The sequence below is a fragment of the Phycomyces blakesleeanus genome (assembly GCF_001638985.1).
Source record: "Phycomyces blakesleeanus NRRL 1555(-) unplaced genomic scaffold PHYBLscaffold_12, whole genome shotgun sequence".
In the NCBI taxonomy this organism is placed as follows: Eukaryota; Fungi; Mucoromycota; class Mucoromycetes; order Mucorales; family Phycomycetaceae; genus Phycomyces; species Phycomyces blakesleeanus.
The window spans coordinates 139,580-166,701 of record NW_017265145.1 but is presented as its reverse complement, the minus strand read 5'-3'; the positions used below and the strand labels follow the sequence as shown (position 1 = coordinate 166,701).

At 33.8% G+C, this 27,122-nt stretch overlaps 11 protein-coding genes across 11 annotated transcripts; 7 read left to right on the top strand and 4 right to left on the bottom strand.

Moving 5' to 3' along the window:
- Positions 1–1,291: 1,291 nt before the first annotated feature.
- PHYBLDRAFT_146022 (hypothetical protein) lies at positions 1,292–2,574 on the top strand (the record flags this gene model as incomplete). The annotated part of the gene is made up of 6 exons (XM_018431583.1): positions 1,292–1,309; positions 1,558–1,687; positions 1,756–1,818; positions 1,930–2,252; positions 2,325–2,408; positions 2,485–2,574. 6 exons carry the CDS (start codon positions 1,292–1,294, stop codon positions 2,572–2,574), a joined length of 708 nt encoding a protein of 235 aa, XP_018290747.1.
- A 747-nt stretch (positions 2,575–3,321) lies between these two features.
- PHYBLDRAFT_73109 (hypothetical protein) lies at positions 3,322–4,662 on the top strand (the record flags this gene model as incomplete). The annotated part of the gene is made up of 4 exons (XM_018442787.1): positions 3,322–3,466; positions 3,651–3,830; positions 3,856–4,379; positions 4,525–4,662. 4 exons carry the CDS (start codon positions 3,322–3,324, stop codon positions 4,660–4,662), a joined length of 987 nt encoding a protein of 328 aa, XP_018290746.1.
- A 272-nt stretch (positions 4,663–4,934) lies between these two features.
- Positions 4,935–6,894, top strand: PHYBLDRAFT_146020 (hypothetical protein; the record flags this gene model as incomplete). Its single annotated transcript, XM_018431582.1, has 7 exons — positions 4,935–5,168; positions 5,321–5,449; positions 5,509–5,595; positions 5,661–5,780; positions 5,896–6,260; positions 6,494–6,669; positions 6,752–6,894. 7 exons carry the CDS (start codon positions 4,935–4,937, stop codon positions 6,892–6,894), a joined length of 1,254 nt encoding a protein of 417 aa, XP_018290745.1.
- A 526-nt stretch (positions 6,895–7,420) lies between these two features.
- PHYBLDRAFT_102004 (hypothetical protein) lies at positions 7,421–7,927 on the top strand (the record flags this gene model as incomplete). The annotated part of the gene is made up of 1 exon (XM_018427652.1): positions 7,421–7,927. A coding segment is annotated over one exon (507 nt), but the record flags the coding sequence as incomplete, so codon positions are not given.
- A 1,465-nt stretch (positions 7,928–9,392) lies between these two features.
- Positions 9,393–11,298, bottom strand: PHYBLDRAFT_168966 (hypothetical protein; the record flags this gene model as incomplete). Its single annotated transcript, XM_018435979.1, has 6 exons — positions 9,393–9,554; positions 9,674–9,820; positions 9,887–10,140; positions 10,229–10,520; positions 10,670–10,731; positions 11,220–11,298. 6 exons carry the CDS (start codon positions 11,296–11,298, stop codon positions 9,393–9,395), a joined length of 996 nt encoding a protein of 331 aa, XP_018290743.1.
- Positions 11,299–12,922: 1,624 nt separating this feature from the next.
- Positions 12,923–13,833, bottom strand: PHYBLDRAFT_146017 (hypothetical protein; the record flags this gene model as incomplete). The annotated part of the gene is made up of 5 exons (XM_018431581.1): positions 12,923–13,004; positions 13,068–13,099; positions 13,159–13,349; positions 13,494–13,634; positions 13,689–13,833. 5 exons carry the CDS (start codon positions 13,831–13,833, stop codon positions 12,923–12,925), a joined length of 591 nt encoding a protein of 196 aa, XP_018290742.1.
- Positions 13,834–14,794: 961 nt separating this feature from the next.
- Positions 14,795–15,562, top strand: PHYBLDRAFT_73103 (C2H2-type zinc finger transcription factor; the record flags this gene model as incomplete). The annotated part of the gene is made up of 3 exons (XM_018442786.1): positions 14,795–14,961; positions 15,019–15,213; positions 15,499–15,562. 3 exons carry the CDS (start codon positions 14,795–14,797, stop codon positions 15,560–15,562), a joined length of 426 nt encoding a protein of 141 aa, XP_018290741.1.
- A 4,371-nt stretch (positions 15,563–19,933) lies between these two features.
- On the top strand, positions 19,934–20,464 carry PHYBLDRAFT_102221 (hypothetical protein; the record flags this gene model as incomplete). The annotated part of the gene is made up of 1 exon (XM_018427688.1): positions 19,934–20,464. A coding segment is annotated over one exon (531 nt), but the record flags the coding sequence as incomplete, so codon positions are not given.
- A 450-nt stretch (positions 20,465–20,914) lies between these two features.
- PHYBLDRAFT_158972 (hypothetical protein) lies at positions 20,915–21,886 on the bottom strand. Its single transcript, XM_018433890.1, has 4 exons — positions 21,693–21,886; positions 21,326–21,484; positions 21,082–21,234; positions 20,915–21,011 (listed from the first exon to the last, which is right to left on the bottom strand). The coding sequence occupies exons 1-2, from the start codon at positions 21,766–21,768 to the stop codon at positions 21,366–21,368; spliced, it is 195 nt and encodes a 64-aa protein (XP_018290739.1). The 5' UTR covers positions 21,769–21,886; the 3' UTR covers positions 20,915–21,011; positions 21,082–21,234; positions 21,326–21,365.
- A 63-nt stretch (positions 21,887–21,949) lies between these two features.
- On the bottom strand, positions 21,950–23,120 carry PHYBLDRAFT_168961 (hypothetical protein; the record flags this gene model as incomplete). Its single annotated transcript, XM_018435978.1, has 4 exons — positions 21,950–22,111; positions 22,202–22,387; positions 22,483–22,788; positions 22,845–23,120. 4 exons carry the CDS (start codon positions 23,118–23,120, stop codon positions 21,950–21,952), a joined length of 930 nt encoding a protein of 309 aa, XP_018290738.1.
- Positions 23,121–26,077: 2,957 nt separating this feature from the next.
- On the top strand, positions 26,078–26,609 carry PHYBLDRAFT_74168 (hypothetical protein; the record flags this gene model as incomplete). Its single annotated transcript, XM_018442995.1, has 4 exons — positions 26,078–26,080; positions 26,165–26,228; positions 26,289–26,368; positions 26,445–26,609. The coding sequence occupies 4 exons, from the start codon at positions 26,078–26,080 to the stop codon at positions 26,607–26,609; spliced, it is 312 nt and encodes a 103-aa protein (XP_018290737.1).
- Positions 26,610–27,122: the final 513 nt, after the last annotated feature.

Sequence of the window (27,122 nt, the reverse complement as noted above, 5' to 3'; positions counted from 1 at the left end):
AAAAACAAGACACATTGATCACATTGGTATTGCTGTGTAGATATTCTATATCTCTGCTAGCTGGCATTAGAAGAAGATATATTGGTTGGGTTGGTACGTAAGTAATATATAAAATAAAACTGTGAAGAGGATTTTGGTGCTATTCATTAAATGTAAAAGATATCTTTATATACTCTTTATTTTTTAACCAAAATGCTTGCGGCTGTTTTCTCTCTCTCTCTCATAGTGATGATATAGCAATGATTACAGTAATGTTAATGCTATGTGAAACACCTGTCAGTAAATAATTCCTGTGGTTGGAAAGATTGTTCTTCATTAATAATTATGATGTAAGTTAAAATACTTCTTGGTAGACAAGAGGGTACCATTAAAAGAGTACTGGTGAAACAAACACATACTCTTCACTTGTGAGCAATTAGATATTCTTTGGGCTTTATAAAGAGGTATATGTATATTTAGAATAATTAACAATCAAATAATTTATGTTTTTTTTAAATAAATTATCAATTACTCTCTAATACCAAATGCAAAGAAAAACAGCCTTCTAATAATTAAAAGTTATAAAAAAGTAGTACTGTCTAAACGCATTGGTAGAAAAGACATATTTATATTATCTGTGTTGTATTAATAATATTTTTAAGATAGTGAATATATATTTAGCTAATAGTATTATTTTCTTGTTTATGTATAAAACTTAAAGAAATAGATATAGATAATGAGAGCTATAGTCTGATACTCTTTTACTGACATCATCAAGATAAGCACTACTGATCAAAAAGGGTGCTAATTGAAAGTGCCAATGTGAGTTAAAGCACACCTTTTTCAAAAATGTACAGTTTCAGTCAAAAATGTTCCTTGATAAATAATAGTAATGACAGTTAAAATTATTTTTACCTTGGATGACAGCATCAATCAAAACGCGTTTTAGTTGATAATGATAATAAGTATGATATGAACTTGAGTATTATAACATTTACTTTAATGTTGATAAAAAGGGGCTAATTAACTATATGATGTTCAGATGTTATATAGCTACTGTAGAGTATATTTAAAGTTATAATTTTAACTGGTACAGGGTTTTGTCATCAAGAACTTTAATCAAATTTCATGCTATATCTGCAATATGTATAGAGTTATATTGTTATAGCATATACTTTAAAATGCTTAATATGTAGATGATGCAAAGTATGAACATTTATACATATAATATTGATTTAAAGTCTAATTCATTTTATCTTTATATTTCTTACAGTTTTATTGTGGCAACACAAAAAGACTATATCATGTTCACATGAGCTACTGCAGACAGGTGCGGACAGGCACATACAAATGCATAAGCATCCCTTCTTTTATATGTTTTGTTTGTATATCTGTCTGTATCTTTTTTATATAAATAGTTATCAATTGCTTATAATAAATTGTTGTCTTTTTCAAACTCAAATCGCTCTTATTCTACTTGTCTAAACTATCACCTTTTCTTTTCAACTCACTGTTTATAGCTAAAAAAAATTAAGCATATCCAATATTAACATAACTCTCCTCAACTCAATTCAAAAGATTGAGGTTGATCTTGCTGAAATCAAGCAAGCATTATGCAAGCTTCAAAGGCAATTCAGCAATCAATTTGCACCAGCAGTCAGTGCAGAAGATTTAACTACAATGCAACAAAGCATTATTGAGCAGAGTTGTAAGTCATATATATTCTGTGCTTAGATGTTTATTTACTTTATTAATATTGTCATACATTTTTTGTAGCTCTTGAGTGCATTGCTGAGTCTGTGAAAAGAGCTCAGCTCACAGAGTACCCTGATCAGCTTGGTAAGCGAGTAATCAATACTGGTGGCAAGTTCAAAGGAAAAAACGAAGCATAAAAATACAATCTGTTGCTTCAGATTTTTCACGTGCAGGACTGAAAGGCGCGCTGCAAAGAAGTTCCACAAGGGCAGCCTTTGCCCCCATTAGTCCCTCTTTCAGATCATGATTTGACAGTAAAAAGACTGCATCTCAAAACATTAGGCTGTACAGTAAAGCATGATATCATTGACAAAGACTATCCTGCAGTCTCAAAAGAATGGAAGAATATCCCAGAGAAAAACAGGGAATACTATATAATGCATTTGGAGAGGTTGGCAAAGAATGGTGGATTACACATCCACCAATGTAAACGAATGTGGTGTGCAAGAAGCCTTCTTTGGGAAAGCTTCAAGAGCGACAACCAGATGCACAAGAGAAGAATGGCAGAGAAGAATAAAGTAAGTTTATCAATTAACAAATCTATATATTGCAAACTTTAATTAATATTGTTTCCTTTTATTATGCTATAGACACAGCAAGACATAAGTGATTCTTTGCTTTCTTCTCCTGATATGTCAGAAACTGGTGATGTTGAATCGCCCATAATAGCAGATGTACTATAAGTTACCAATGTTGCTTTTTCTCATGTGCTGTTAATACAAAACTAATATAAGCTTCTTACTCTTTTAGATAGGGCTCCTTCACTCACAGCAAGTGTTGAGCCTGCTTGCAAGAGAAGCCAAAGATCGTAGTTTGGCTGCTGTGTTTGGCCAAGTTTGATTTTTTTTAGTCTGTCTTTAGTGCATTTTTTTCTTATCTTGTCATTTTTCTTTTTATGGTTTTTATTCCTTTTTTCTTTCATATAAAAAATTTATTGACCTCTTTCATATGCTTGCTAATATTGTAATTACAAGAATTTGAAGCTAATGTACAGCATCTACAATTCTGTTATATTCAAATATAAAAGAAAATAGTGTATAGCTTTTTTTTTGAGAAAAAAGTTAATAGTAATATTTTTGTACTGATATATTATACTTGGGAGTCGTTCTTTTATATATAAGTATATTGAGTAGAATAAACACTTTGAGCTTTCTAACAAGATGCTCATTCTAGTTATATGAATCAGATTCGAATTAGCTTCATGTTACATGACTTAAATCTTTGCTCAAGTTTTTCTTCTTCTACAATAACAACTTTCTATAGTGCTTATGTTTTATTGCTTTTCTTATATATAGATCTTAAATATTAATACATTCTTTAATATATATACACTGGAAAAAAGGGGGAAATTCCAATGTGCACAGTTATCTGATAACAATGGAAAATGTGAGGCTAATTTTCATCTCAGCAGGGTTTTCTTATGTTTATATTGAAAACATAGTTTTGTTGTATTCTATTATCTTGGATATAACTAGCACAAAGATTATTTATTATTATTATTATAAAGGCCATAGTAAATAAAGTATATGTAGCACTTATTTCCTTTTTCTCTTAATATTCAAAAACAAAACAAAACAAAAAAACACTATGTCCTCAATCCCCCAACTTTACAATGAAAAGTGCTATTGTGCTGAATGTAGTCAGAACAAACTAGACTATAGTTTTGTTGTCAGAAGAACTGCTCAGCACCATAACAAAAGAGCAAGATTAGATGCTATAAGATGTGAAAGTGGTATCTAGTTTGTAGTATTATTGTATTAGATTTTATTTGGTTTTTTTTTGCAGCTTAAAAAAATAACATTCTTTAATAGAATCTTCTTCCCAAAGAAATGCGATGGAGGTCAATGCTGAACGTAGAAAATATTAATTTGAATAAAAATAATAGAGTTTAACTAAGAAACATATTATATATATAGCTATTCCAACCCGTCAATCCGGAACCACAGAAGAGGCATATGGTCAGACCAGCTTACCTGTTTGGGAAGGAGCCCCAATGTCTGACTATGATAATGTCAATAAGTTTAAATTCTCAAAACTGAAAGCAGTCTTGTATTTACTGGACTTCCCAGATTGTTTTTGGTCTGGCACATTCTATTGTTATTATTATTGTTTTTTTTTCAGGTACATCTTTCCCTTTCCCTATACTTTTATCTAAAAATAAAACGTTTACACTCATAATGAGCTCCAACCGCACTAACTTCAGCATCAATGAGATCAATGATGACCACATGATCCGCATTGCACCCAATTACAAGAGTTCTAACCCCAAAGAAACTGAGACTTTTGCTAACGAAGAGGTCTTTTCTTTTTATTTTAAGAACTTGGCCAAAAGACACTCGACCTGGAACATAACCAACACTCATATATCCTGGGCCACCAGCACTGCCAGTCCCAAAGATGTTGTAAAAACTGTGTACTTCGTCTGTAACCACCAGGGTTTGCCCAAGAAGGTCAAACTGGTCGAAGACGCTGGCAATCAGAAAGCCAAAAGGGTTCAAACCGAATCAATTAAGGATGGCTGCAAGGCCAAAATCACTAAGATGACCTTGCAAAATGGTAATGTTGTTGTAGACTACTTGTGGCAGCATGCCACCCATCAGCCTGAGAAAGTTCAGGACATGGTCTGTTCAAGACTACCTGCTGAGGTAAAGCAGTGAATTGTGTTCCATGTGAACAATAACATAGATTGGAAGGTTATCAAGATGCTCCTTTGCATCGATCCTCAGCGCTTAGAAGAGGTATTAAATAGCCTTTCTTTTTATCCAACTTGCTAACTAAATTGTGTTATAGCTTGAAGTTGGTCTTGGCGTTTCCAGTTTCCTGACGTCTCTGCACATCAAGATAATTGATGTGCAGAATGTCATCAATGCTGGTTTGAACAAGCTTTCAAGAAAAAACGCCATTGATAAGGCAAGTGTTGAGCAATAGATCGAGTTCTTGAAAAAAGAAAAGAACTATCTGGTTCACATTGTCTTTCATCAAGGTAATGGGCCATATCTTGCTTCGTGGATCTCTCCTTGGCAGAAGAACATATATTATTTTATTCAACAAAAAGTTATAATATAATATTATTAACTATTAAGCAGATTCTTGAGTCGGCAGACGAGTAGTGCATTGACTCCACTCACAAGACTTGCAAATTCTTGGTGGATTCCAACAAGCACTCATATTTGTATATGATTGTTGTGAGAAGCAACGTTATGGACAAGGGTGTCCCAGTCTGTTTCTTTGTAACTAATGCAGAATTAATCACAACCTTGTCACAATGGCTCAGTTGGGTTAAATCTAACTGTAGCCTGCATGTCAAGTGCGTGATAATTGACTGCAGCCCAGTTGAGATTGGTGCCCTGGAGAAAGTCTTTGGTCAGTCGGTTCAGGTCCTTTTGTGCTACTGGCACATCAAGAGAGCATGGGAGATGCACATCAAAAAAGATGTAAATTATGTTAATATACTCATTCTTAAATTTTACTAATAATTACTTATATTTTACTAATGCTGTAGATAAAAATTACTGGAGCCACCCATGAAAGCAAGAGTGAGTAAGATGCAGTTTGGGTGGTCCTCAACTTACTGATGCATGTCAAGATCAAGGAGGCGTTTTACCAGCAATATGACAAATTTGTTTCCAAGTTTGCAGGTCATGAGAAATTTGTGGCATACTTTGCCACGCACTGGCATGCTAAGCGTGACCTTTGGTCAATGACCTGGAGATTGGTAAAGCTAATACAATTATAATGTTTTATTTATGAACTGTTTTTACTGTTTTTTATTAGGATGCCAGATTTCACACAAACAATCTTATTGAATCCTATCATCATATCTTGAAAGCTTACTACTTGAGAAGATCAAGAAACTTCTGGGTTGACTGGTTGGTTTACATGCTCTCCCAAGTAGTTGAGCATGACTATAAACAAAAGGGTTTTAGATTATATATGGGTTCAAGAAGCTTGTTCTCACTCATGTTGAGAAGGCTAAGAAGAAGAAGACTTTTGACGTTGCTCACAAGGATGTTCTTTGCATGATTGAAACTGTAGAAGACAACTTGGTAAGAGTATATAACTGATAGTGCATTGAGTTTGATCATATTAATATCAATTTTTATTTATTTATTACAGGTGTACAAGTGTCATTCCTTTACTGACAATTCTGTTTGATACGAGCTCTTGGTTAAAGAGGAAGTCCTGTCAGTCTGCTCTTGTCCAGACTCTAATCATTTGTGCAAACATATTTTTTTGGTCTGCAGAATGATGGGACTTCAATACTCTTTAACTAAAGAGCTTCCTATCGTCCAGAACCCAGAAGTTCAGGTAGTTGAGAGAAATGAGGAGAGTGCTGCAGCACAAAATGAGTTGCATTTGCTTGAGCTTGATGAAGTTTCTGAAAGCTTGTTCAAAAAACTTGAACAAGCTTTCAGAAAACAGAAAGCAGAAAACTTGAAGAGTGGTTCTGGGATGGACGTAACATCTCAGGTTTTGAGAGATTGCTTGTCTCTGATGGAAGAAACCGGCGTTGCTTCTCAGCAAAAGTATAAAAAGCAATAAAAAAAATAATAAAATTATTTAAACATACTTTTCTGATATTATTTTATGACTTTTTTAATGGAAACATAGTAATAAAAAAATAAAATTATTGACTTTTGTTTTGATAATCTTGAAAAAAAAATCAAAGTGCTTTGTAAAACTGCTTTTTTTCTGTTTGACTCGGATCTAACAAAGTTTGGCTGTCTATGTGACTGCTCTCAGTTTTGAGAAATTAAAGGTTTTCTGATAATGTTTCAGTTGGGAATGAAGAGATTCACAACAGTAAAAGCGATAGTGATGAGAGTGATAATGCTGAGAAGAGCAGTGGTGATGATGAAAGCAGCAATGGCAAAGAAAGCAAAGATGATGATGAAAATGTTGTTGAGATTGAAGTCGAGGAATTTGTTGATGAAGGTTGGTGCTGTGCTACTAAAAAATTGAAAAATGAAAATCTGAAAAAAGGGGGTGTTAATTTTTTTTGCAATTTTTACACTAGATCCTTTTGTCACCCCCAATATGCCAGAGAACCCAGTGCACAGGTTCATTACTACATTTGTAGTAATGTTTGCTTCCCACTATGTGGTCAACAAGGGTGCTATTGTCTTGATCGAGTTCATCAACAAGCTCTTGACGATTTAAAAGCAGGATTTCCAACTGCTCTTGAGCCTTTCTGGTCTACAGCGCATAACAGGTTTTTCAGCCATGACCAAAGGCGTAAAAAAATTTGTTGTGTTTCAGAATTGCCACAAGGTGTACGAGGAAAGTGTATCTGCTGCTTCTCATTATGATTTTGTGAAGCTTGGTGTGCGCTCATCTTGTGGTTGTCAATTGATGAAATCATTGCCATCGGGTGCTTTGATAGCTAAGCAGTCATATGTGTACCAGTCTATCAAACAGACATTAAAGATGTTTTTCCTTTGGCCAGAGTTCAAAAAAAATCAGACATTGGAACCACAAGTTGAAGATGATGAATACCATATGCGATATCTATGACAGAGCTATGTGGAAGGAGTTAAAAGACAAAGATGGCATGCAATTTACCCAAGATTCACGTTCATTAATGTTAACTATCAACATCGACTGGTTCCAGCCATTCGATAATATATCTCACTCGTCTGGTGCAATTTATATTGCTATCAACAATCTTCCCTGGGACAAATGGTTTAAGCCAGAGAACGTCATTCTGGTTGGACTTATGCCAGGTCCTAAGGAACCAAAGTCTGAAGAGATAAATAACTATCTCAAACCTTTGGTAGATGAGTTGGAGACATTGTACGTGGGAATGAAGATCTCAACCTTTGAATGTCCCAGTGGAGTCAATGTTTGTGTAGCACTGCTGATGGTGGCCTGCGATATTCCAGCTGCTCAGAAAACAAGCGGGTTCACTTCTCACAACAGTATGTGCACCTGCTACAAGTCCAACCACCAGTTCCCTCGTCTGTCATATGAAATCAACATCGATTTCAGTGGATTTGTCTTTTCTCAATGGAATCTTCGTAATGGTGTAGAAAGCAGGTTGCATGCTGAGGAGTGGGAAAGTGCTAGTACCCCCTCAGAAAGGCATCAGCTAGAGGTCGAAAATGGTGTTCAATGGTTGCAGTTGTATTGTCTTGGATACTTTGATCTAGTACGTAGAACGATCATTGATCCCATGCATAATCTTTTCCTGGGAACTTCAAAGAGGATGCTGAATTGGTGGATTGAGAAGAAGAAGATTTCCAAAGACGATCTAGTAACAATGCAGAAGGCAACAGAGACAATGGTAATTTCTGGCGAGTACACTGCTTTGACAAAGAAAATCAGCAAAGGGTTTTTGTACATGAAAGCAGACGGGTGGAAGTCGTGGGTGCTCATTTACTCTCCTGTTTTGTTGAAGGGCGTTCTTCCAAATAATATGTCCAACAACTGGATCGACTACATTGATGCATGTCACCTCTTGATAAAACCAACCATCACTTTCCTTGAACTAAGCAACCCCCACACATTCCTTGAAAGATTCTGTCAGAAATGCGAAACCACGTATCCAACCAAAATCCTTACCTGTAACATGCACCTGCACCTCCATCTTCACGATGTCATTTGTGATTTTGGACCAGTGTAAGATTATTGGCTCTTGGGGTTCGAGAGATTTAACAGTTTGTTAAAAAATATGAAAACAAACAGAAAAATTGAGTTTGAAGAAACCTATATGCAAAAATTTGTTGAAGACATACATAAGAAAGACTATGTCAATGCTGTTCTTCAAGGTCCAAGCCAAGTCTCCTTCCGCCAATTCATTTTTAAACTTATGTCAACACCTATGCCAACCTCTATGTCAATTACTGCCCCTACCATCTGTCAACGTACCTTCCTTCTACAATCCTTTATTGATTATTCTGAAAATGCAGATCTTGTCATCAAAGGCAATGAGTCTCTCCCTCCTTCCGCCTTCCCACTCCTTATAGCAGCATTAACACTAATGAGTAATATTCACTATCTTTATCTCTTGGAATATTATAAGACTGCATACTAAAATCAAGCATTGGTCCATTACAAAGAAGCTTCATCATCACCATACTTTGTTGAAAACCTGATAAATAAGCTTAAATCAGTAAACATTCTTGGCCAGACTTATAAAGACTAGAATGAATCAGAACATCATGGTTCCCTCATTCAAGCCAAATTTTATGGAAGTACAGGCCAGCATGTACTTGCATACACAGGTCAAATTCAGTACCTATTCACACATTCCTTTACCCCACCACCTACCAACAACAACAATCGCCAATTCCGACTTATGCATTATGATCAACATGTTTTCGCTTTCGTCAAATGGTTTATGCCAACTGACAATCATTCTTGTTCACTTGAACATGTTGATATTTGTTATCCTACGTTCTCTCATGACAGCCATCAAAGCATATTGCCAGTGCATAGAATTTTGTTTCAAGTTGCTACAGCTGAGCTTACAATGCATCAAAATGTTAAAAAAATACTAGTTATTCCTTTACCAAAAAAACACTATGCATAGAAATTAATAAAATTTAACTCTCATTTTTAAAGAATCCAAGAGAAAAAGACAATTGTAGCATTCATGTTTCGCAATAAGTTTGTATTTGTTGAAATTATAATGCGAAGGATGAGAGAGAATTTTTTTATTAGAGTTCATCTCTGAAAGCCCACTGGGGAAGAGAGCGCTTCAGTTGACTCGGGACTGCTAAATCTGTATCTCTGCCAAAGGTCTTTTTTACTATCTGGCGCACATTTAGACTCAAGCATCTGAGCATGGCTTTGTCAACATGCCCCAGAAACTGATTGTACTAGATTACAATAAAAATATTATGTTTATTTTACTAAAAGACAATGGATTGCATTTAACATTATTTATAAAAGTATTTACCTCATCGCTTCTTCAGGATGGACGCACTGTACAGATTACATGATTGTCTGAAACTTCAGGTATCTCATCCTCTGACTCACTCTCAGACATTGCTGTCTTGTTGATGAGCCCTTCGCAATTCTTTTCCATCAATATATCAATGTCAACCTTGCATATGCTGTAGGCCAGCTCATGGCAGTCAAAGTTCTAATAACACACATTTATTAATATCACTCAATATTATTATTTCTATCAAAATACAACACAACATACAGTGGTTGCTCGACTTGCTCTTCTTGACCTTGATCTTCCTGCATCAAGGGCTGACGGCAACTTTTGTTCAGCAGAACGTCTTCCACAAAAGTTAGTATAAATACTACCGTGGATTTTGGATGGCCTAAGCCCATCTGCAGCAAACTTTGACTTCAGGTAAGCCATAAGTGCAAGTGTCAGTTCTTTATTAGGGGAACGATTGAAATGAATTTCAGCATTCCAACTGGACTTGCTGTCATTTGCTGCACTCAAAGCTGCATCATTTGATCTGAATTTTGAATCCCTCAACCGGCTTCAGATAAGAGACTATATATTGTGTGAGATAGTATATCAATAAATTACTTGATAGTGCTTTACTCACAAAAAGTCGATTGTAAACTTCTTGGTTAATATCAGAAGAAGTGGCAGTGGGAGCAGAGGTAGGAGCAGAGGCGGGAGCAATCTCAAGAGCATTATCAGAAGTTCCAATAAGAGTATCCAGAACTTCCAAAGCATCAGCATTGCCTTTGACAACGCAGCCAATTTTGAAATCCATATCCTTCAGACTTTGCTGCATTACATCTAATCTAGCAATCAGATCTGCATGTTCTTTTGATGGATGAGGAGCAAGTGTAAGATTGACTTTAGGCATTTTCTATAAATTAATAAAAAAAAACAAATAAGTATGAACTATCTATATTATGATTTAATATTATATATATATACAACATAGTGTTCTTTATATATAAGAGTACTTGTAAAATATGGTCTTTTGTATATATGTAAATGTGATTATATGTTTACATTTGGGTGTAAGTGTGAGTGTGAGTGTGAGTATTTGTAAAAGTGCGAGTGTAGCAAAGAGGCTAATTAATATTTTGAAAGAAAATATATTTATTAACAATAGAGATTGTTTCAAGAATAAATCTAAATTGCTTTCTTACACAAGCTCTGTATAAGATACAATGAAAATATTGCTTTTAGGTTTTATTTCATCACACTCTTTCAGTTTCTCTTGAGGGCAAGCATTTGTTTTGATTTCTTTATTACTTCTTTTGTAATTTTTATTTTTATTTATATTTTTATTTTTATTTTTATTTTTTTCTTCTTTGTCTCATTCTGGCTTGTCTTTCTCTTTTCTTTCTCTTTCCAAGTTTTATTATATTTGGATATTTTAGTAAGTTATATTCTTTTTAAAAAGAGCTTCATCACAGATAATAAATAGGAATATTTATATATTTGGCTGCTATAGACACTTGCTCTATCTTTCTATTCATCGTTTATTATATGTCAGGGTTTCTATGGTAAGGTGGCGTCTCTTTTTTTATAAACCACTAAAAGAAAATACTGATACATTCTATTGCCATAGACACTATCACTCTTTTTATTTCTGATGCATTCTTTTCACAATAACCATCCTGATTAGCAAACATTAATAAGCATTGTCATCTTCTTCTAAAACTTTGCTGACTTTTTTATAGGCCATGTTGCCAAAAACATATACTACCACTATGAACGAAATTTGTGTGGCAGTCCTACTAATTTTTTAGTGATTTGGTGGCCAGCCACACTATGCTTAAGCAGGGTAGATTAGTGGTAAATGAGCTATGTTAGTTACCAATCAATGTAGTTTTGTCACACCAAATTTGGTTAGTGGTTTTGCAACAGATTATAGTGGCTCCCCTACCATAAAACTTAGTGGAAACGTAACCAATTAATGTGGTTTTATGCTAAAAAACAGCATAGCATTTGCTAGTTTAACGTTGATCTCTACCATACCGTGGTGTAGTTTTTTTTACAAAAAAGGAAATTATGGTGTGGTTTTTTATGAAAAAGGAAACAGTAATGTAGTTTTTTTCATTAAAAAATAATTTTAGACAGTAGGTTTTTTTTATTTAAAATAGCAGCATTGGTGTCATTGCTTATTTTCACTTTTTGTAGGAAACTATTGGTAGGCTTATACAGTGTTTTTCTTTGGTTTTTCTATTTTGTTTTGTGTCCAGCAAAGAGGTTGCTAGGATATATGCAATATCCTTGACAATAAGGTGAGACGAGATAGCATTTGGAACAATTATTCTACAGGATAGGATGGAGCAATATTGCTGGGTTAAACTATGCAATAACATTGTTTAATACTCAATACCACAGAATAATAGCAAAAATAAAGAAATATAATAGCACTAATAACTTACATAACTTCAACAAACATAATATAAAAGCATGCTTCTTATAAATCAGTGTTTTTTCTATTGAGTAATAATAACAATAGTTAGCATTTGTAGCTTTAAAAAGAAACCCTTTTCAATATATTTACCTTCAGTCAATCAAAAACAGTAAACCACCCCAAAAAGTTAATAGTTCACAGGAAAGAAACTTGAGGATTCTCAAAACTAAACAAAATAATAATAATATTAGCATACATATAATGTAAAAAAGTTCAATTCTGTTAATTACCTTTCGATCAATATTGTAAATAAAGTACATAAAATTCAAAAAAATACTATTGAAAAACTATATAATTATTAGTACATTTAAAACAGCTCTTTTCCTTTGTACAAAAATATTTATCTGGGTTTACACATCAGATTAAAGGCTGGTTATTGCTGTATCAGAATAGAGATTGCTCATAACTATTTTTGATTATTCAAAAAAAAAGATAAATGACCAAGTCCTATTTAAATGTATATATAGAATACCTTTTTCAGTTATGATGCATCTTGAACTCTTTCTTTCTTATTGTTAATTGCAAAGTCGTATCTAGAGTCTGCTTCCATTAGTTTAAATTTATTTCTGTTTTTTTTAGATCCAGATCAAATGAGTTATTACAAAAGTAAACAATTCAAAATATTTCTAAAAGATTTCAACTTTTATTGGTGTGCTTTTGCTTGGCTGGAATGTGGGTGATGGAAAACATAAGAAAAATAAATACAGTGTTCAGAATTAACTAATGCTACTGATGATGGGGACCAAAAAAAAAGAAGAAACAGAGTAAAATTTTTTATTGCTGTGCACAAATATAATCATGTGGCTTGTGGCCCGTGCTTTTTTTTTACTTTTCTAAGTACGTCTGCTGCGTGTTGGTCTCCTTGGTAGTGTCATGACCACAATTGACTCCTCTTCAGAGATACTGTCATTGGCACTATTTGAAGCAGAGAAATTAGTAATTTCATTACATTATATATTGAAATGAGTCTGTTTGTACCTATTGTCCTGAACTGGCCCAGCCGCTCTCTCCTATGATATTTAAAATCAAATTTATAAAGATACTTGACCTTTGCAAATTATATACAAACCTTTCTTCTTTTTTCTGTTTGGCGTTCAGCCTTCATTACTTCCTGTAAAAGAAGAGAAGCAGCCCATTGATCTTGACATTCGTAAAGTAGGAAGTTATAGTTATTGAAAATTAACTCCTCAAGTCGCAAAGAGTAGTATAACTTTTTCTGAGAATTCAATTTTCCCCAGTTTACTTCCTCAACACCATCATCTTTTATTATATACCAACACTGCCTGGTATACATATAAAACTGCAAGCAAATAAGCTTTTGCTTTAGTGCTGATATATTTACATCTGTCCCTTTTTGTTTTTTTCAAAGGTAGTTAATCTTTGCATTGATTCTTGCAGTGGCACTTGGGGTCTTGTTTGTTCCTTGAGGTATGAACCCCATACGTGCCTCATTCATTGTTGCAGATATATATCTTACGCCCCTGTCATCAGGATGACTTACTAGGTATGTCATTCGTCTTTCGATTGCAGATTGTTTGACAACATCTTTAAATAAAATTTATGAATATTCAAAACAGTTGCTAAACCCATTATTCTTACCTCTATGAACGTTACTAGTTCCGTCTGCGTTAAAAGTCTGTCTTATAAACTGTTGTTGATTAGCAATGTTTTCATCAATTCTAGCAACTGAAGTACGGATATCAGTCAATTCCTCACGAATAACAATTCTAATTGTGTTTAACATATTAATGTCCAATTAGCTATTCATGTTAAGTAGATGGTTTAAAGATTATAAAAGAGAAAGGAAGAAATAAAAAATAATGAAAATAAAGATAGCTAATATATGTTGGGATGGATAAACATATAAAATACGTTAAACCTCAACATCCAATTGATACAGACTTTATGATTAAAGCTATAAGATCGGTTTCTTTTTGCTTTCTATAGAAAATTGAATATTCCTTTCAAAACAAGAAGCAAAAACAAGAAATTAACAAATAAAATATAAACAAAATAATCAATAAAAACTTATATAGATTGCTTATTCCAAAATAAAAGTAGAGCATAACAGAGTTTATATGTTTTCTGATTTATGTTTTAGAACATACCTAAATAAACTTTATTACAATAAGTCATCTTGCAGAAGTATTATTCTTCCAGGAAAATCTAGAGAGATCAATTGTTCTGATACTTCTCAAGTCATATCAATCCAAAAATTCTGGTAAAGAAGACCATTTATGCTATTGGTAATATTTTAGTATCCCGACCAGATACTTGGGTGATGTTTCATAATGTTTATCAATTGTAGTTGTAGTCTCTCAATTAAGTATTCATATAATAAATGAGATATGTAAATGAAATATAACTATACCATAGATATAATGTATGTGTACTTATATATTCTATGCTATTGTAATAATAATAATTAATACAGGATAACTAATAATCAATTATGGGTATGATGATCTGCGCATAGAATAATATCTTAAAGGCATATCCGGCGAAGTGAAATATCTGAGGCTATTTTATTATCCTTCAGTCTTACTTTCAAAGTAAGCAGTAATCAATACTCATTTACAACATCAACAAACCGTGCTTATGAACTCAAAAAAATATAAAAAGGGGAGCTCACAATCTCATTCAAGATTAAAATACCTCTTTTTTTATTTTAACTTTCATATACTACCCTTTTTTCAACCTTACCAATGTCTTATTCAAACAAAAGAACCAGAAGTTCTACTGACTTGTCTTCTTTCAAATGCAATTTCTGTAGCTTGACTTACCCTACTAGCAAGCAACTTCGCAATCACAAGTGTATTCACAAAACAGTCAATGCTCCTGTTGCTAAAGAGAACTTACAAAAACCAGCTGTGTAATCTGCTTCAGCATAAACAAATCTAGAAGATGGTATGTATTTGAAATAATTTAGTACATACTTTCCAAACATAAATATTTATAACCCTAATTATCTGTTACAGTTCCATTTGATCCTTTCCAGTCAAAAACCTTTAAAGCATCTTGCAACTTTGAAGCTGGTGACCAAGGACATGTCTACAACAACAACATCTTTACCAACAATATCTTCACGACATCCGAGCTATTCAGCATCTGTGTGGTATTTCAGGTACAAAACAATAGAAAAATAAAATATTTGAGAATAGAGACGTATAGAAATACTCTGAGACTGTATATAAGTTGTCTTTATTCATAAATAAAAAGTGTCCCTTTTTATAAAAAAACACAATCTGCTCTTGTCATTACGTCTTAGTTTCTTAAGGCTTTCTTCCTTTACTATATTTGGTTATTAGAGTGTATTTACTGCTTAACTAGTGTCGGTGTTACAATTATGACATCAAATCATAAATCGTACTTCTTTAGCTCTTAGCTATTCTTTTCTCTTTTATACTAGAGCTTTAGGACTTCTTACTAAATTAGCTCCATATCGATCTGACACAGTTTACCCGGCAGTATGATATAATTATCTTAACAATCTTTAAGATATTATCTACAGTACTAACTGTAATAATTATTGGGCTGATTACTTAATCATTTATATAAATTTTATACTGACAAGATGATAGCTACTACGCTATCCCAATATGAATATGTTCTTATATGTGATAAATCCAACATCTGAGTGTCTGGATCACCACAATTTGCTTGAATGACCTTGTAACCGATTTTTGGGTTTCTACAGATCTGCATAGTCTACTTGTAGATCTTATGAACATAATCATTTGTGATAATGACAAGCTCAAAGAAGGTATATTCAATTCGAATTTCCTTTAGATATTCTAGAAAGTTTACTAAAATGTTCAAATATTACAATACAACCCAAAAATCTTGCATGCCAGGCCTGTCAGCACACTCATCAAAGGCAAGACTGACCTGAAGTCTTATGAGTATGACATTTGCGAGAATGTTTGCTCGCTTTTTGATATTACCAAGAATGAAGAAGAATGCTCCATTTGCAAGGCCCACAGATACAAGGACATCGATGGTGATTCTTCTTTGGTACCAGTAAATACCATGAAGATGATGTCACTTGGGAACCAACTTGCAAGACTTCTTGGTAATGACAAGAAAAAATTAAAGTTGCAATACAGGGTCAACAGACAATACATTTCAAATGAAATGTCTGATTATGTTGATGGTGAAGAGTACAAGACTCTAAAAGAGGAGCAGCTCTTTGATTCCCCTGATAACATAGCAATTGCTCTGTTTCTTGATGGTTTTGTAAACCAAAAAAAATCGAAACAGCAATTGACTATTGTACATATAATGATGTTAAACTATAACCCTGAAATTAGGTAATAATTAGTGCAAAACATAAAAGAATTGTTTATACATGGGTTCTCTTAGACTTATCTTTTTTTTTGTGTCAAGATATACCAATGAATATCTCATCCAACTTGCGATTATACCTGGAAAGCCCAAAGATCTTGACTCTTTCTTATTGCCTATTATAGACGAAATAAGTAGCTTAGGAAAACATGGGTTGATCATCAAAAAGTTCAATGGCAAGCAGATTAAAGCCAAAGTTCACATGGTTATGGCCTCTGGTGACATTCCTCAAGTGAGTTAAAGAAAAACTAAGGAGAAAAGCAACTCACCATTTTGAGCAAAAATAGGTTACCCAATTTTGTCATTACACAGGTCACATGTCCAACAAAGGTTGCTGAATATGCAAGGTAGAAGGTGTCAGCCCTCCCCATAGTAAAGGGAAATACTACCAAGACTGTTATGCCACTTTGAGAACAAAGGACGACTTTGTTAGAGATAAAAAAGTAAGTATACTATAACAAAAAAAAAGAATTGTATATTAATATAAATTTTATAGGCTACCGGTATTAAAGAGGCAAACATTTTTGCCCAATTGCCCACCTTTAGTGGATTTTGCTTCTATGGACTTGATGAGATGCATTTAATTGGCCATGGAATAGGCAAACTTATGTATAAACTATTTGTACTTTCCAACACTGAATCATTGGAAGCTTACTGGCCAAAGAGTGAAGACAGAAGTCATTTCCTGAAAGAGAGATATACCTTCTCTCTGAAGGAAAGTGATGTTAAGCTGGCAGGTAGACAAATCCAGTATTCTAGATCCAACATACCTGTATCCTTCCAAGGCAGTTGAGATAATATTATTGACAAGAGAGAAGGCATAAGGGCAATTGATTACATTGATATCATTTTGTATGCTGTCCTCACTCTGCTGGTTCCTCTTTTTACAAGACAAACAACTTGAAAGGCACTCCTGGCTCTGGTAAAAGTTTGCTCTATATGTTTGCAGTGGAACTTAAATGAGAATATGATAGTGGAAATGGAAAAGTAAGTTGAAATGAGTTTTGAAACTTTATTATTTGAAAATAATGCTTACTTTCTTTTTTAATAGTGATTTCAATATTTGGCATCAGTTTCTGGATTCTGAGATTACAAAAAAAAGTCTATCAGTCAGAGCCTTCTCTCCTGTAAACCATTACATTATCTATACTGGTCTTATTACAAGAAATATGGGTAATTTAAGGGTATACAGTACCAGATCCATGGAACAAACAATTGGCAGATATTCTAAGTTGATCAAAAGTAAGGTTTTCAGTGGAAAAAACACGGGCAACTTGGTAGAGCGACTAGCAATCCGTGGCTATCTGAACTGCTCAGTAGATTTCAATGAATTAGTGAATCCAATTATACCCACAAGGACATCTCTGGACGACTTCCTGGAACTTTCATCTCTCTCTCCCTACAAGTATGATCATCAACTCTGAAGTCCGTTTGAAACTATACCCTATATACAAGAATTCATCAACATACCTACATTTACCAAGGAATTACAAACCTTTTATACTCAATCTAATTCACAGCAAACCGATCCACAATATACCATGAACACAATCCAGATAGCAGCGCATGCCTTAATTGGTAGCCATATATATAGTTTGGAGATGTACAGAAGAAAGAGATCAGAATTCCGTTGAGGCAATCATTATATAAAATTTTATGCCATATACCAAAAGTAAGTTTTTCATAAAGAAATGTCTTATAAAATGAAGTTTCTAATTACTCTATTTAAATCTTAGCAAAACTCACTGGTTTATTGGGTCTGTTGTTTTTTATTTCTCACATAACATCTCACCTCATGATGAAAACTGCAGGCAGTTTCTCGTGTTGGTAAGTGTTATGAATGATCACTCAGCCACTGACTATGACAATTTCATTCCAGTTGTAACTCTAGATGCAACTTCAATATACCAAAGATTAGTAGTAATTAGCACTGGAGAAATGACCCTGAATACCCTTGTGTGAAGGTTCATGGTTACATGTGGATATTTAGAGCAATTTTTCATCTCAGCATGTTTTTTGGTGTACATGTTTATAAAGTCATGTTGTAATTTTCTATTGGCTCGGATATAATAACCATCCAAGTTATTTTATCATTATATTATTATTATTATAAAGTTTGAACAAATAAAGTAAATGTAACACTTGTTTCCCTTTTATCTTAACATTTATAACAAAATAAACACCATGTCCTCTACTTCTGAACTTTATAATAAGAAGTGCTATTGCACAAAATGCAGCGATAATCAACAAGGCTACAGCTTTGTTTCTACACGAACCCTCCAGCGTCACAATAAAAGAGCAAGATATGAAGACATGGAAAGAAGTGAAAGAAGTATGTTTTGTTTTTCATTTTCATTTTCATTTTGGTTATTTTATATAATGTTTTATTTCAATAGATGTATCTGTTCAAAGAAATCTCATGGATATTGATTTTGAAAGTAAGAAACGTTAATTGTGATAAAAAGAGAAGTAAACTAAAAATTGAATTCTATATGTAGCTACATCAAACCAACAAACCGGACCCATAGAAGCAATGGACGGTCAGACCAACTCGCCTGTTTGGGAAGGAGCCCCAATTTCTGATGATGAGGTTGCTTTTAGCAATGAGTCGAATGGCGAAAGCAGTGATGGTGATGAAAATGACAATGACAAAGAAAGCAATGGCGGTGAAGAAAGTGAAGACAATGAAGAGAATATTGTTGAGATTGAAGTCGAAGAATTCGATACTGAAGGTCAGTCCGTGTTAATTAACTAATAAAAAAAGACCCAAAAAAAATTCAAGGAAAAGAACCAAAAAAGAAAAATCTGAAAAAAGGGGGGGTGTTAATTTTTTTTGTTTTTTTTTTACAATAGATCCTTTTGCCACCCCAAATATGCCTGAAAATCCGGTACACAGGTTCATTGCTACTTTTGTGGTAATGTTTGCTTCCCGCTATGTGGTCAATAAGGGCGCTGTTGTCTTGATCGAATTCATCAACAAGCTCTTGTCGATTTACGAGCAGGATTTCCAATTGCCCGTGAGTCTTTCTGGTCTCCAAAGCATGACAGGATTCTCAGCCATGACAAAAGGGATTAAGAGATTTGTCGTTTGTCAGGATTGCCACAAGGTGTATGAGGAAAGTGTACCTGCTCCTTTGAATTGTGATTTCGTAAAGCTTGGTACACATACCGCCTGTAATTGCAAATTAATGGTCCAATCATTGTCTGGTGATTTGGTTGCAAAGAAGTCTTATGTATATCAGTCTCTCACACGTGCTCTTAAAATTCTTTTCCTCCGTCCCGATTTCGAGCAAAAGATCATGCACTGGAACCAAGAATTCAAGATCACTGATACATTGTGTGATGTTTACGATGGTGAAGCCTGGACTGATTTGAAGGACAATGACAATGAAATTTTTGTTGAGCATCCTCGTTCATTGATGCTGACATTAAACATCGACTGGTTCCAGCCTTTCGATGGTACTAGCTATTCCTGCGGTGCTATCTACCTGGTGATTAACAACCTGCCTAGAAGTGAGCGGTTTAAAGCAGAAAATACAATCCTTGTTGGCCTCATGCCCAGACCAAAAGAGCCAAAATCAGAAGAGATCAATCATTATCTCAAGCCATTAGTCGACGAAATGATACAGCTCTATCTTGGAATACAGATACCCACCTACCAGCAAACAGACGGTGCAACAGTTCATGCAGCCTTATTGATGGTTGCATGCGATATACCTGCTGCCAGAAAGACTAGTGGGTTCACCGCGCACAACAGCACATGCGCCTGTTACAAATGCGACAATCAATTTTCTCGTCTACCAGGCACTTCTTCTGTCGATTTCCGTGGATTTGATTGTGACCAGTGGCGCCATCGAAGTGATAGAGCAAACCGTGTGCATGCTGAGGAGTGGAATAGTGCGAGTACACCCTCAGAAAGGCAGCAGCTGGAGGTCGAATATGGTGTTCGATGGTCGCAGTTGTATCGCCTTGGATACTTTGATCTAGTACGTGGAACGATCATTGATCCCATGCATAATCTTTTTCTGGGAACACCAAAGAGAATGATTGAAACATGGACAACAATGAAAAAAATGAAAAACAATGATCTGCTTGCAATGCAGACAGTTGCAGCAACGATGATATTGCCCAGCGACTATACCAAGCTGAAAACGAAGATAGGAAAGGGCTTTTCCCACATGAAAGCAGATGAGTGGAAGTCTTGGGTATTGGTGTACTCTCCCGTGCTTCTAAAACCAGTTCTTCCGTCCAATATGTTCAATGGCTGGATGCACTATGTAAAAGCATGCCGTATACTTGTAAAGCCGTCAATCAGTTTCATCGAAATAGACCAAGCACACAGATATCTACAAGAATTCTGTCAATCTTGTGAAGATACATATGAACCAAAAGTCCTCACCTGCAACATGCACCTGCACCTCCATCTTCATGACACAATTCGTGATTTTGGACCCGTGTATGGCTATTGGCTCTTTGGTTTTGAGAGATACAATGGTTTGTTAAAGAATAACAAGACAAACAGAAAAGACGGGTTTGAAACAACCTATATGACAAAATTCACTGCAGACGCATACAAAGCTGATTACGTACAAAATACGTTAGCATGTCCAAGCCTCATTCCATTCCTTCCTCTTTTCGAAAAACTTACCTCTACGACCGCACCTATAACGACCTATGCCACTTATGCTCCAACCAACCAACAACCTTTCCGACTGCAACAATTTGTAGACTCATCCTTAAGTCGAGCAGCACCTATCAAAGGCAATGAACCACTCCCCCCATCCACCTTTCCTTTACAGTCCTTAAAAGAATCAACAATGAGTGATATTGATTATCCTCAATTGTTAGATTATTATAAAATCGCCTATGCCATGCCCAATCTCATTTCTTACCACGATGCCAGATTGTCACAATATTTTGTAAATAACTGAATCACAAAATTGAAATCAATTGATCTCCTTGGCCAAACATATATTGGGAACAACAGTTCTGGTAAGCGCGGGTCACTCGTTCAAGCTTTCTTCCGTAGCAGCAATGGCCGAACTTCAAGCCTATATACCGGACAAATTCAGTATCTTTTTATACATTCATTTACTCTGCCTCCTCATCCAAACCACCGAGCATCAACATTACATCAAGACCAGCATGTTTTTGCATACATCCGATGGTATAATTCGACAAATGACAATGAACACAGAGATGAAGGTATTGCAATCTGCTTGCCAGAATTCTCTGCTGATAATTATCACAGCATCTTGCCTGTACATCGCATACACTTAGAGGTCGCAACTGCTGTAGATGTAACTGATATGAACGAAGAAAGAATGCTGGTCATTCCTATGCCAAAAAAATACTATGCCTGAAGCCTTTATGAATAATTATGCACTATGATTTTTTATGAGAATAATTAAATAAAAAACAAAGAACAAGTAATGCCTCTTTATGCATTTTTTTGGTTATTTAAAGTATAGGACGTTATGAATGAAGAAAAAAAGAACAAAAAATATAAACTTTATTTAGGGCCCGTTTCTAAGAGCCCACTGAGGAAACTGTGACGCAATTGCATCAGGGACTGGTCCTTCAACGGTTTCGCCAAAAGCACGTGACAGCAATTGATGGCTATTTAAGCCTAAATCAGCTACCACTTTGTTGTCAACAAGTGTGATGAAGTGGTTGTACTATATTAAAGACATTAATATTTTATTCAGTATAATACAATATAATATATTAACTAAATTAAATATTTCAACTTTCAAAAAACTAAGTACCTCATCACTTCTCCAACCTGGACGACGAAGACGAAGCCCACTATAAGAAACATGAGGCGAAGTGCCATCGTCTGACTCACCAACAGACATAGCCTCTTCTATAATGAGACCAGAGCAATCTCTTTTCATCTCGTCATCAATAGCAGTCTTGTTAGACTGGTACGCTGTTTTGCGACGTTTCAAGTGCTGTTGAAAATATTAAATTAGTTTTCTTTTTTTGCTTTAAATTAATGACTTAGATAAGAATTATTCAAATAATAAATAAATAAAGTATAACTTACCTCCTTTTCGCGGCTACTCCTTCTGTTGCGAGCATTGTCTGACTTCTTTTTAGCCTGAGACTTATTAGCTGCACGCTTTCTGCTAGTGAAGTTCGTGTAGACAAAGTCACGAACATCACTTTTTCTCAGTCCTGCTCCTACGAAATTTCTTTCCAAGTAGGCAACGAGGTTTTCTGTCAGCTCAGTGTTTGGCGACTGGTTGAAGTTGACAGCCGTGTTCCACCTTGGCTTGCCATTGTTGGCTTGAATTTCAGCCAAATGTTTTGACTTGAACTTAGGGTCCCACAAATGCTCCCGAAGAAGTCTCTATTGAATCTTGGTAAGTTATTAAAGATATAATTTACTATATGTATGATACATACATAGGCTTTTGTTTTGTTGACTGATTTTGCGTCAGAAGCCATGGTGGAAGAACCAGCTACATTCATTTCCATGCTCACAGGAGCAACAGCATGCACTAAAGCCATCGGCTGACTCTGCAAAACAGCAGACACAGGAGTGTTCAAAGTTTTTGCTTTGATATCAGCAACGTCTTTCATGACAGTGGTCATGTCACGACGCAAGATGGCAAGAGAGTTTGTCATCTCTCTCTCAGCAGGAGTGCGTCGAGTGGGATAGCTTTCATTTTGGTTAGACATATTCTATTAATTTAAAAATATAAGTTCAAATATGTATTAACTGTTAATGCTTTTATATTCTTTGAATAAATTTTTATTATACACTACAATTATATTTATTATCAAACATACCAAAATAAAAGACAGAAAAAGATGGGGAGATAGAGAGAGAAAGTGTGAGTATAAGTAAGAATAATTGTAAGAGTGCGTGAGCAAGAGTGAGTAAGATTGTAGCAAAAACGTATATTTATATTTCCAAAAAAAAAGGATGTCTAGTCTTGATTGATCTTGGTTAAAAAAATATATCTAAAGTAACTTCTTGTACACACACTGTGTAAATTGATACAAAGATTGCTTTTAGATACTACACCATTATATCTATTATGCTTTTTGGATATTTTTTTTGAGTTTCATTTTTTTTAATTACCTATTTTGTTTTTTGTATTTTATTTACTTATTTTTTTTATTTTTCCATATTTTTCCTTATCGACCATTTTCTTTTCTTTTCTTTCTCTTTCTGATTTTTGTTATAACTGTGAATTTTACTGGTAAGATACATTCTTCTTAAAAATACTTCTGTACAGACAACAACAAGATTAACACATTCTGTTGTCATAGATACATATATACTCTCTTAGTGTTTTACTATATTCGCAAACTTTTTTGGTAACATATCTTCTTTTTTTTTAAAGCAATTCTTTTCTTCAAATATAACTAAATAATAATTATTATTTCAGTTGTCATAGATACTAGCGTGTTTTTTCCTTCTGATGTATTCTCTTTACAATGGCCATCTGGATTAGTCCAGGTTAGTAACTATACTTCATGTCATCATCATATAAAATTATTCTGACTTTTCTCCTTCTTTTTTATAGACAATATCGCCAAAAATATTCCCTACAATTAAACAAGACCATCAACACGGTAATATTTTATTTTTTATTTACTTTTAATATGTATCTGACAGAATATAATTTTTATTACAGATGAATGTTCATCTGCCAAACACGCAATGAATCAAGAACCTCTATCTCTTGGCGCTATCATTGACATGGTAAGACTTCTTCTTTTATTCTCTTAATATGTATGATAGTATTATTTATACTGTATATTAATATATGTTTTTTACTAAAGGTTATATCAACTCTTGACAAGTACTATCTAGGTCTACAAATAAATTGACTTTCTTTGGGTACGTTCATTACATATTCTGTCACCCAATTCACTCAAACTAACTTCTCTATATTATTTTCATTGTTAAAGAAATTATACTTGACGCCATGCCTCGAACTCTCAAAGTTTTATTTTTATCTTCTTCAGTCATTATATTGTATGTATCCTCAAATTAATATATCACTCACAACATGTAAATATTTAAATACACATCTAACTTCTCTTCTATTATGTTAAATAGTATCTGTGCCAAAGATAACTACTGAATATGAGGGTTTACAAACATTATATATAAAGCACTGCTTGATTTGAGTCATATGAAGGATACCGGTGAAGACGGCCCGAGACATATAATATTATTCCAATACTATCAACCTAGAATCATTCTATTTTTTCTAATAAATACAAAAATAAACTATAATTCAAACCAATAATAATTGAATATCAAGTAATTGGGGGAGCAGATAATCTATGACCTCATAATAAAGAGTGTTAATGATTGGCTTATAAGCAATAAAATGTCCATGGTTCTAACTATTCACCCAGGGATAGTTCAACAATACACATGCGACGTAGTCCCTGATTATTAACCTTTAACATGGAAACAGATTGTATTACAGCAAAAAAACAAAGTTTGAAATAAAGTTTTCTTGGTACTCTATTATATACAAAGATATAAAATTACTATTGACCCCAACTTCACTAGTGCTATCGAACTTTACACTTGTAGATAGCAGGTCTGTGCACATGTAACCAGATCAGCTTTGGTACCAGTGGAAATAGGCAAAACCCCACTGTAAAATGCGGAATATTCACAATAGTATGCCTGAATTTCCCGGTGTGTATTTATTGTTATTTTTCCAGTGTAGGCTAAATGATATCCAAAATCAAGTCAGCTTAGTCCAAACCGCTATGGACTCAAACAAATATAAAGTAGTTGCTCCATATTATATATTTAATGAAGATATGAAAAGTACTGCTGGAAAATTAAGCCATATCAAACTGTAAATACCCCATTATACCCATTTTTTTATCTCTTCTTTCTTTAATATACCTATAAACAATAAAAAGAACCTTTGTTTCTATTTCAATAATTCAAATATATTTTTATTTTGATAAGTTAAATTAAAGAAAAATTAAAAGAAAATAAGTCGTGCAAAGTAGATGTATAAAGTAGCTATAGAGATTCACCTTCTTCATCTTAAAATTATTTTTTAAGATGTTGTCCATTTGAGATGAAAAGAAAAAAAAATGTGAAGTAAAAATTAAAGCAAAATAAAAGATAAAAAAATCAATTTAAATCCCGCACTTTCGGTAAATTAGTGGGAAAGTTAGTTGGTCTGCCACTTTGATTAGTGGTATCGGCAAAATACAACAATCTTGACAATGAGACGAAAAAAAAGTTTTACGATTTCAAATAAAAAATAAATAAATCAAGGTATTATACTCTCTATATGATATATATGTAAAAAAAAGACGTTTTTATTATGTTTTTTTGCTCTTAAATATAACTTTATCTTTTTCATCTTTTTTTAATATTTTTACCAAAATCTAGAACCAATTTGATTGGTTAATTAAAATAAATTAGTGGCATATCCACTACTATTAGTAGCAGCCACACCAATTTCATTCATAGTGTACAACTAAACATGGCAACCAACAGGATAATATTTTATAGTACTTTTTATTTATTACATTTTGTTTTAATATTTATCTAACAAAATATGATCTTTATTATAGATGAATGACCCTATCTCAAACATTCTCTGCAGCTAGAACTTCCATCTCATGCTACTGTCATTGACATGGTAAGACTTGTTTTTTCTTTATTCTCTTTATATGTACCATAATATTATTATACTGTATATTAATATAATACAATATTCTACAAGAGACTATATCAGCTCTTGACAAGGACTATCAAGGTTTACAAATACAACTGTTTGCTTTGGGTGTGTAAATTAATCACTATATTACTTAATTCACTCAAACTAATTTTTCCAATCATTTTCATAGTCAAAGTAGTCATACTGGGTGCCATGTCCAACATTCCTGATATCCTCTTGATTTTCCCACTTGTATCTGATGTTTTTAATGTAAGTATATTTTATACAATATATTTTTAGGATATTTAATATTCTACGTACATAATTAACACCCTTATAATTTTAGAGAACAGGCATCTTCAAGCAAGCTACACATCACTGGTTTTTTGAGAGAAATAATATCTGCATTGCATTACTCAATTCAAATAATATGAAAAATGATGAGAAAAGTGATCTGAAATATATAATTGTATCACTAGACTGTAAACCTAGAAGTATTCTTTTTTCCTAATAAACACAAAATAAATCAATAAGAATTGCAATGCATATATGGGGGAAGAAATATTTTGCAGTTAATTGTACAAGAAGGAGTGTCTACAATTGGGTCAAATTTTTGTTTTGGAAATTACAACCATGGAAAAGTTGGCTTTTCAATGAAATAAACCATAGAAAAGTTGGCTATTCCATTAAATTTCATGCTTGTTTATTGTTCTTTTAATCTAAAACAAATATAAAGTATTACAAGAAATATAGTTTTGGATAAGATACTTTGGTGTAATAGAGAAATCCTATATACAGAAAATGTTAATGAACCCTGCTTCTCAGCTGCCTGGGCTTTTCCTATGTTCGAAAGTTGGTCTTTCTACTTAGTAGAAAACTGACTTCATACCTTTGTGTAATTTTTGGGGATCTATATAGGCATGCAAGAAAAATTAGGGTTGGACATGCAAAAAAAGACCAAAAGAGAGAATTAAATGTGACGTCACTTGTAATTGGCCTTTGGGAGTGTTACTGACAAATTGAG

What these genes read in the sequence shown, in the direction of transcription:
- PHYBLDRAFT_158972 (XM_018433890.1), bottom strand. Translation starts at nt 21,768, where the DNA reads ATGACCAGCATTCTTTCTTCGTTCATATCAGTTACATCTACAGCAGTT. An exon ending in TAAGTGTATGCGATGTACAG is followed by an intron (nt 21,485 to 21,692) that starts GCAAGATGCTGT and finishes TCCGGTATATAG; the next exon opens with GCTTGAAGTTCGGCCATTGC.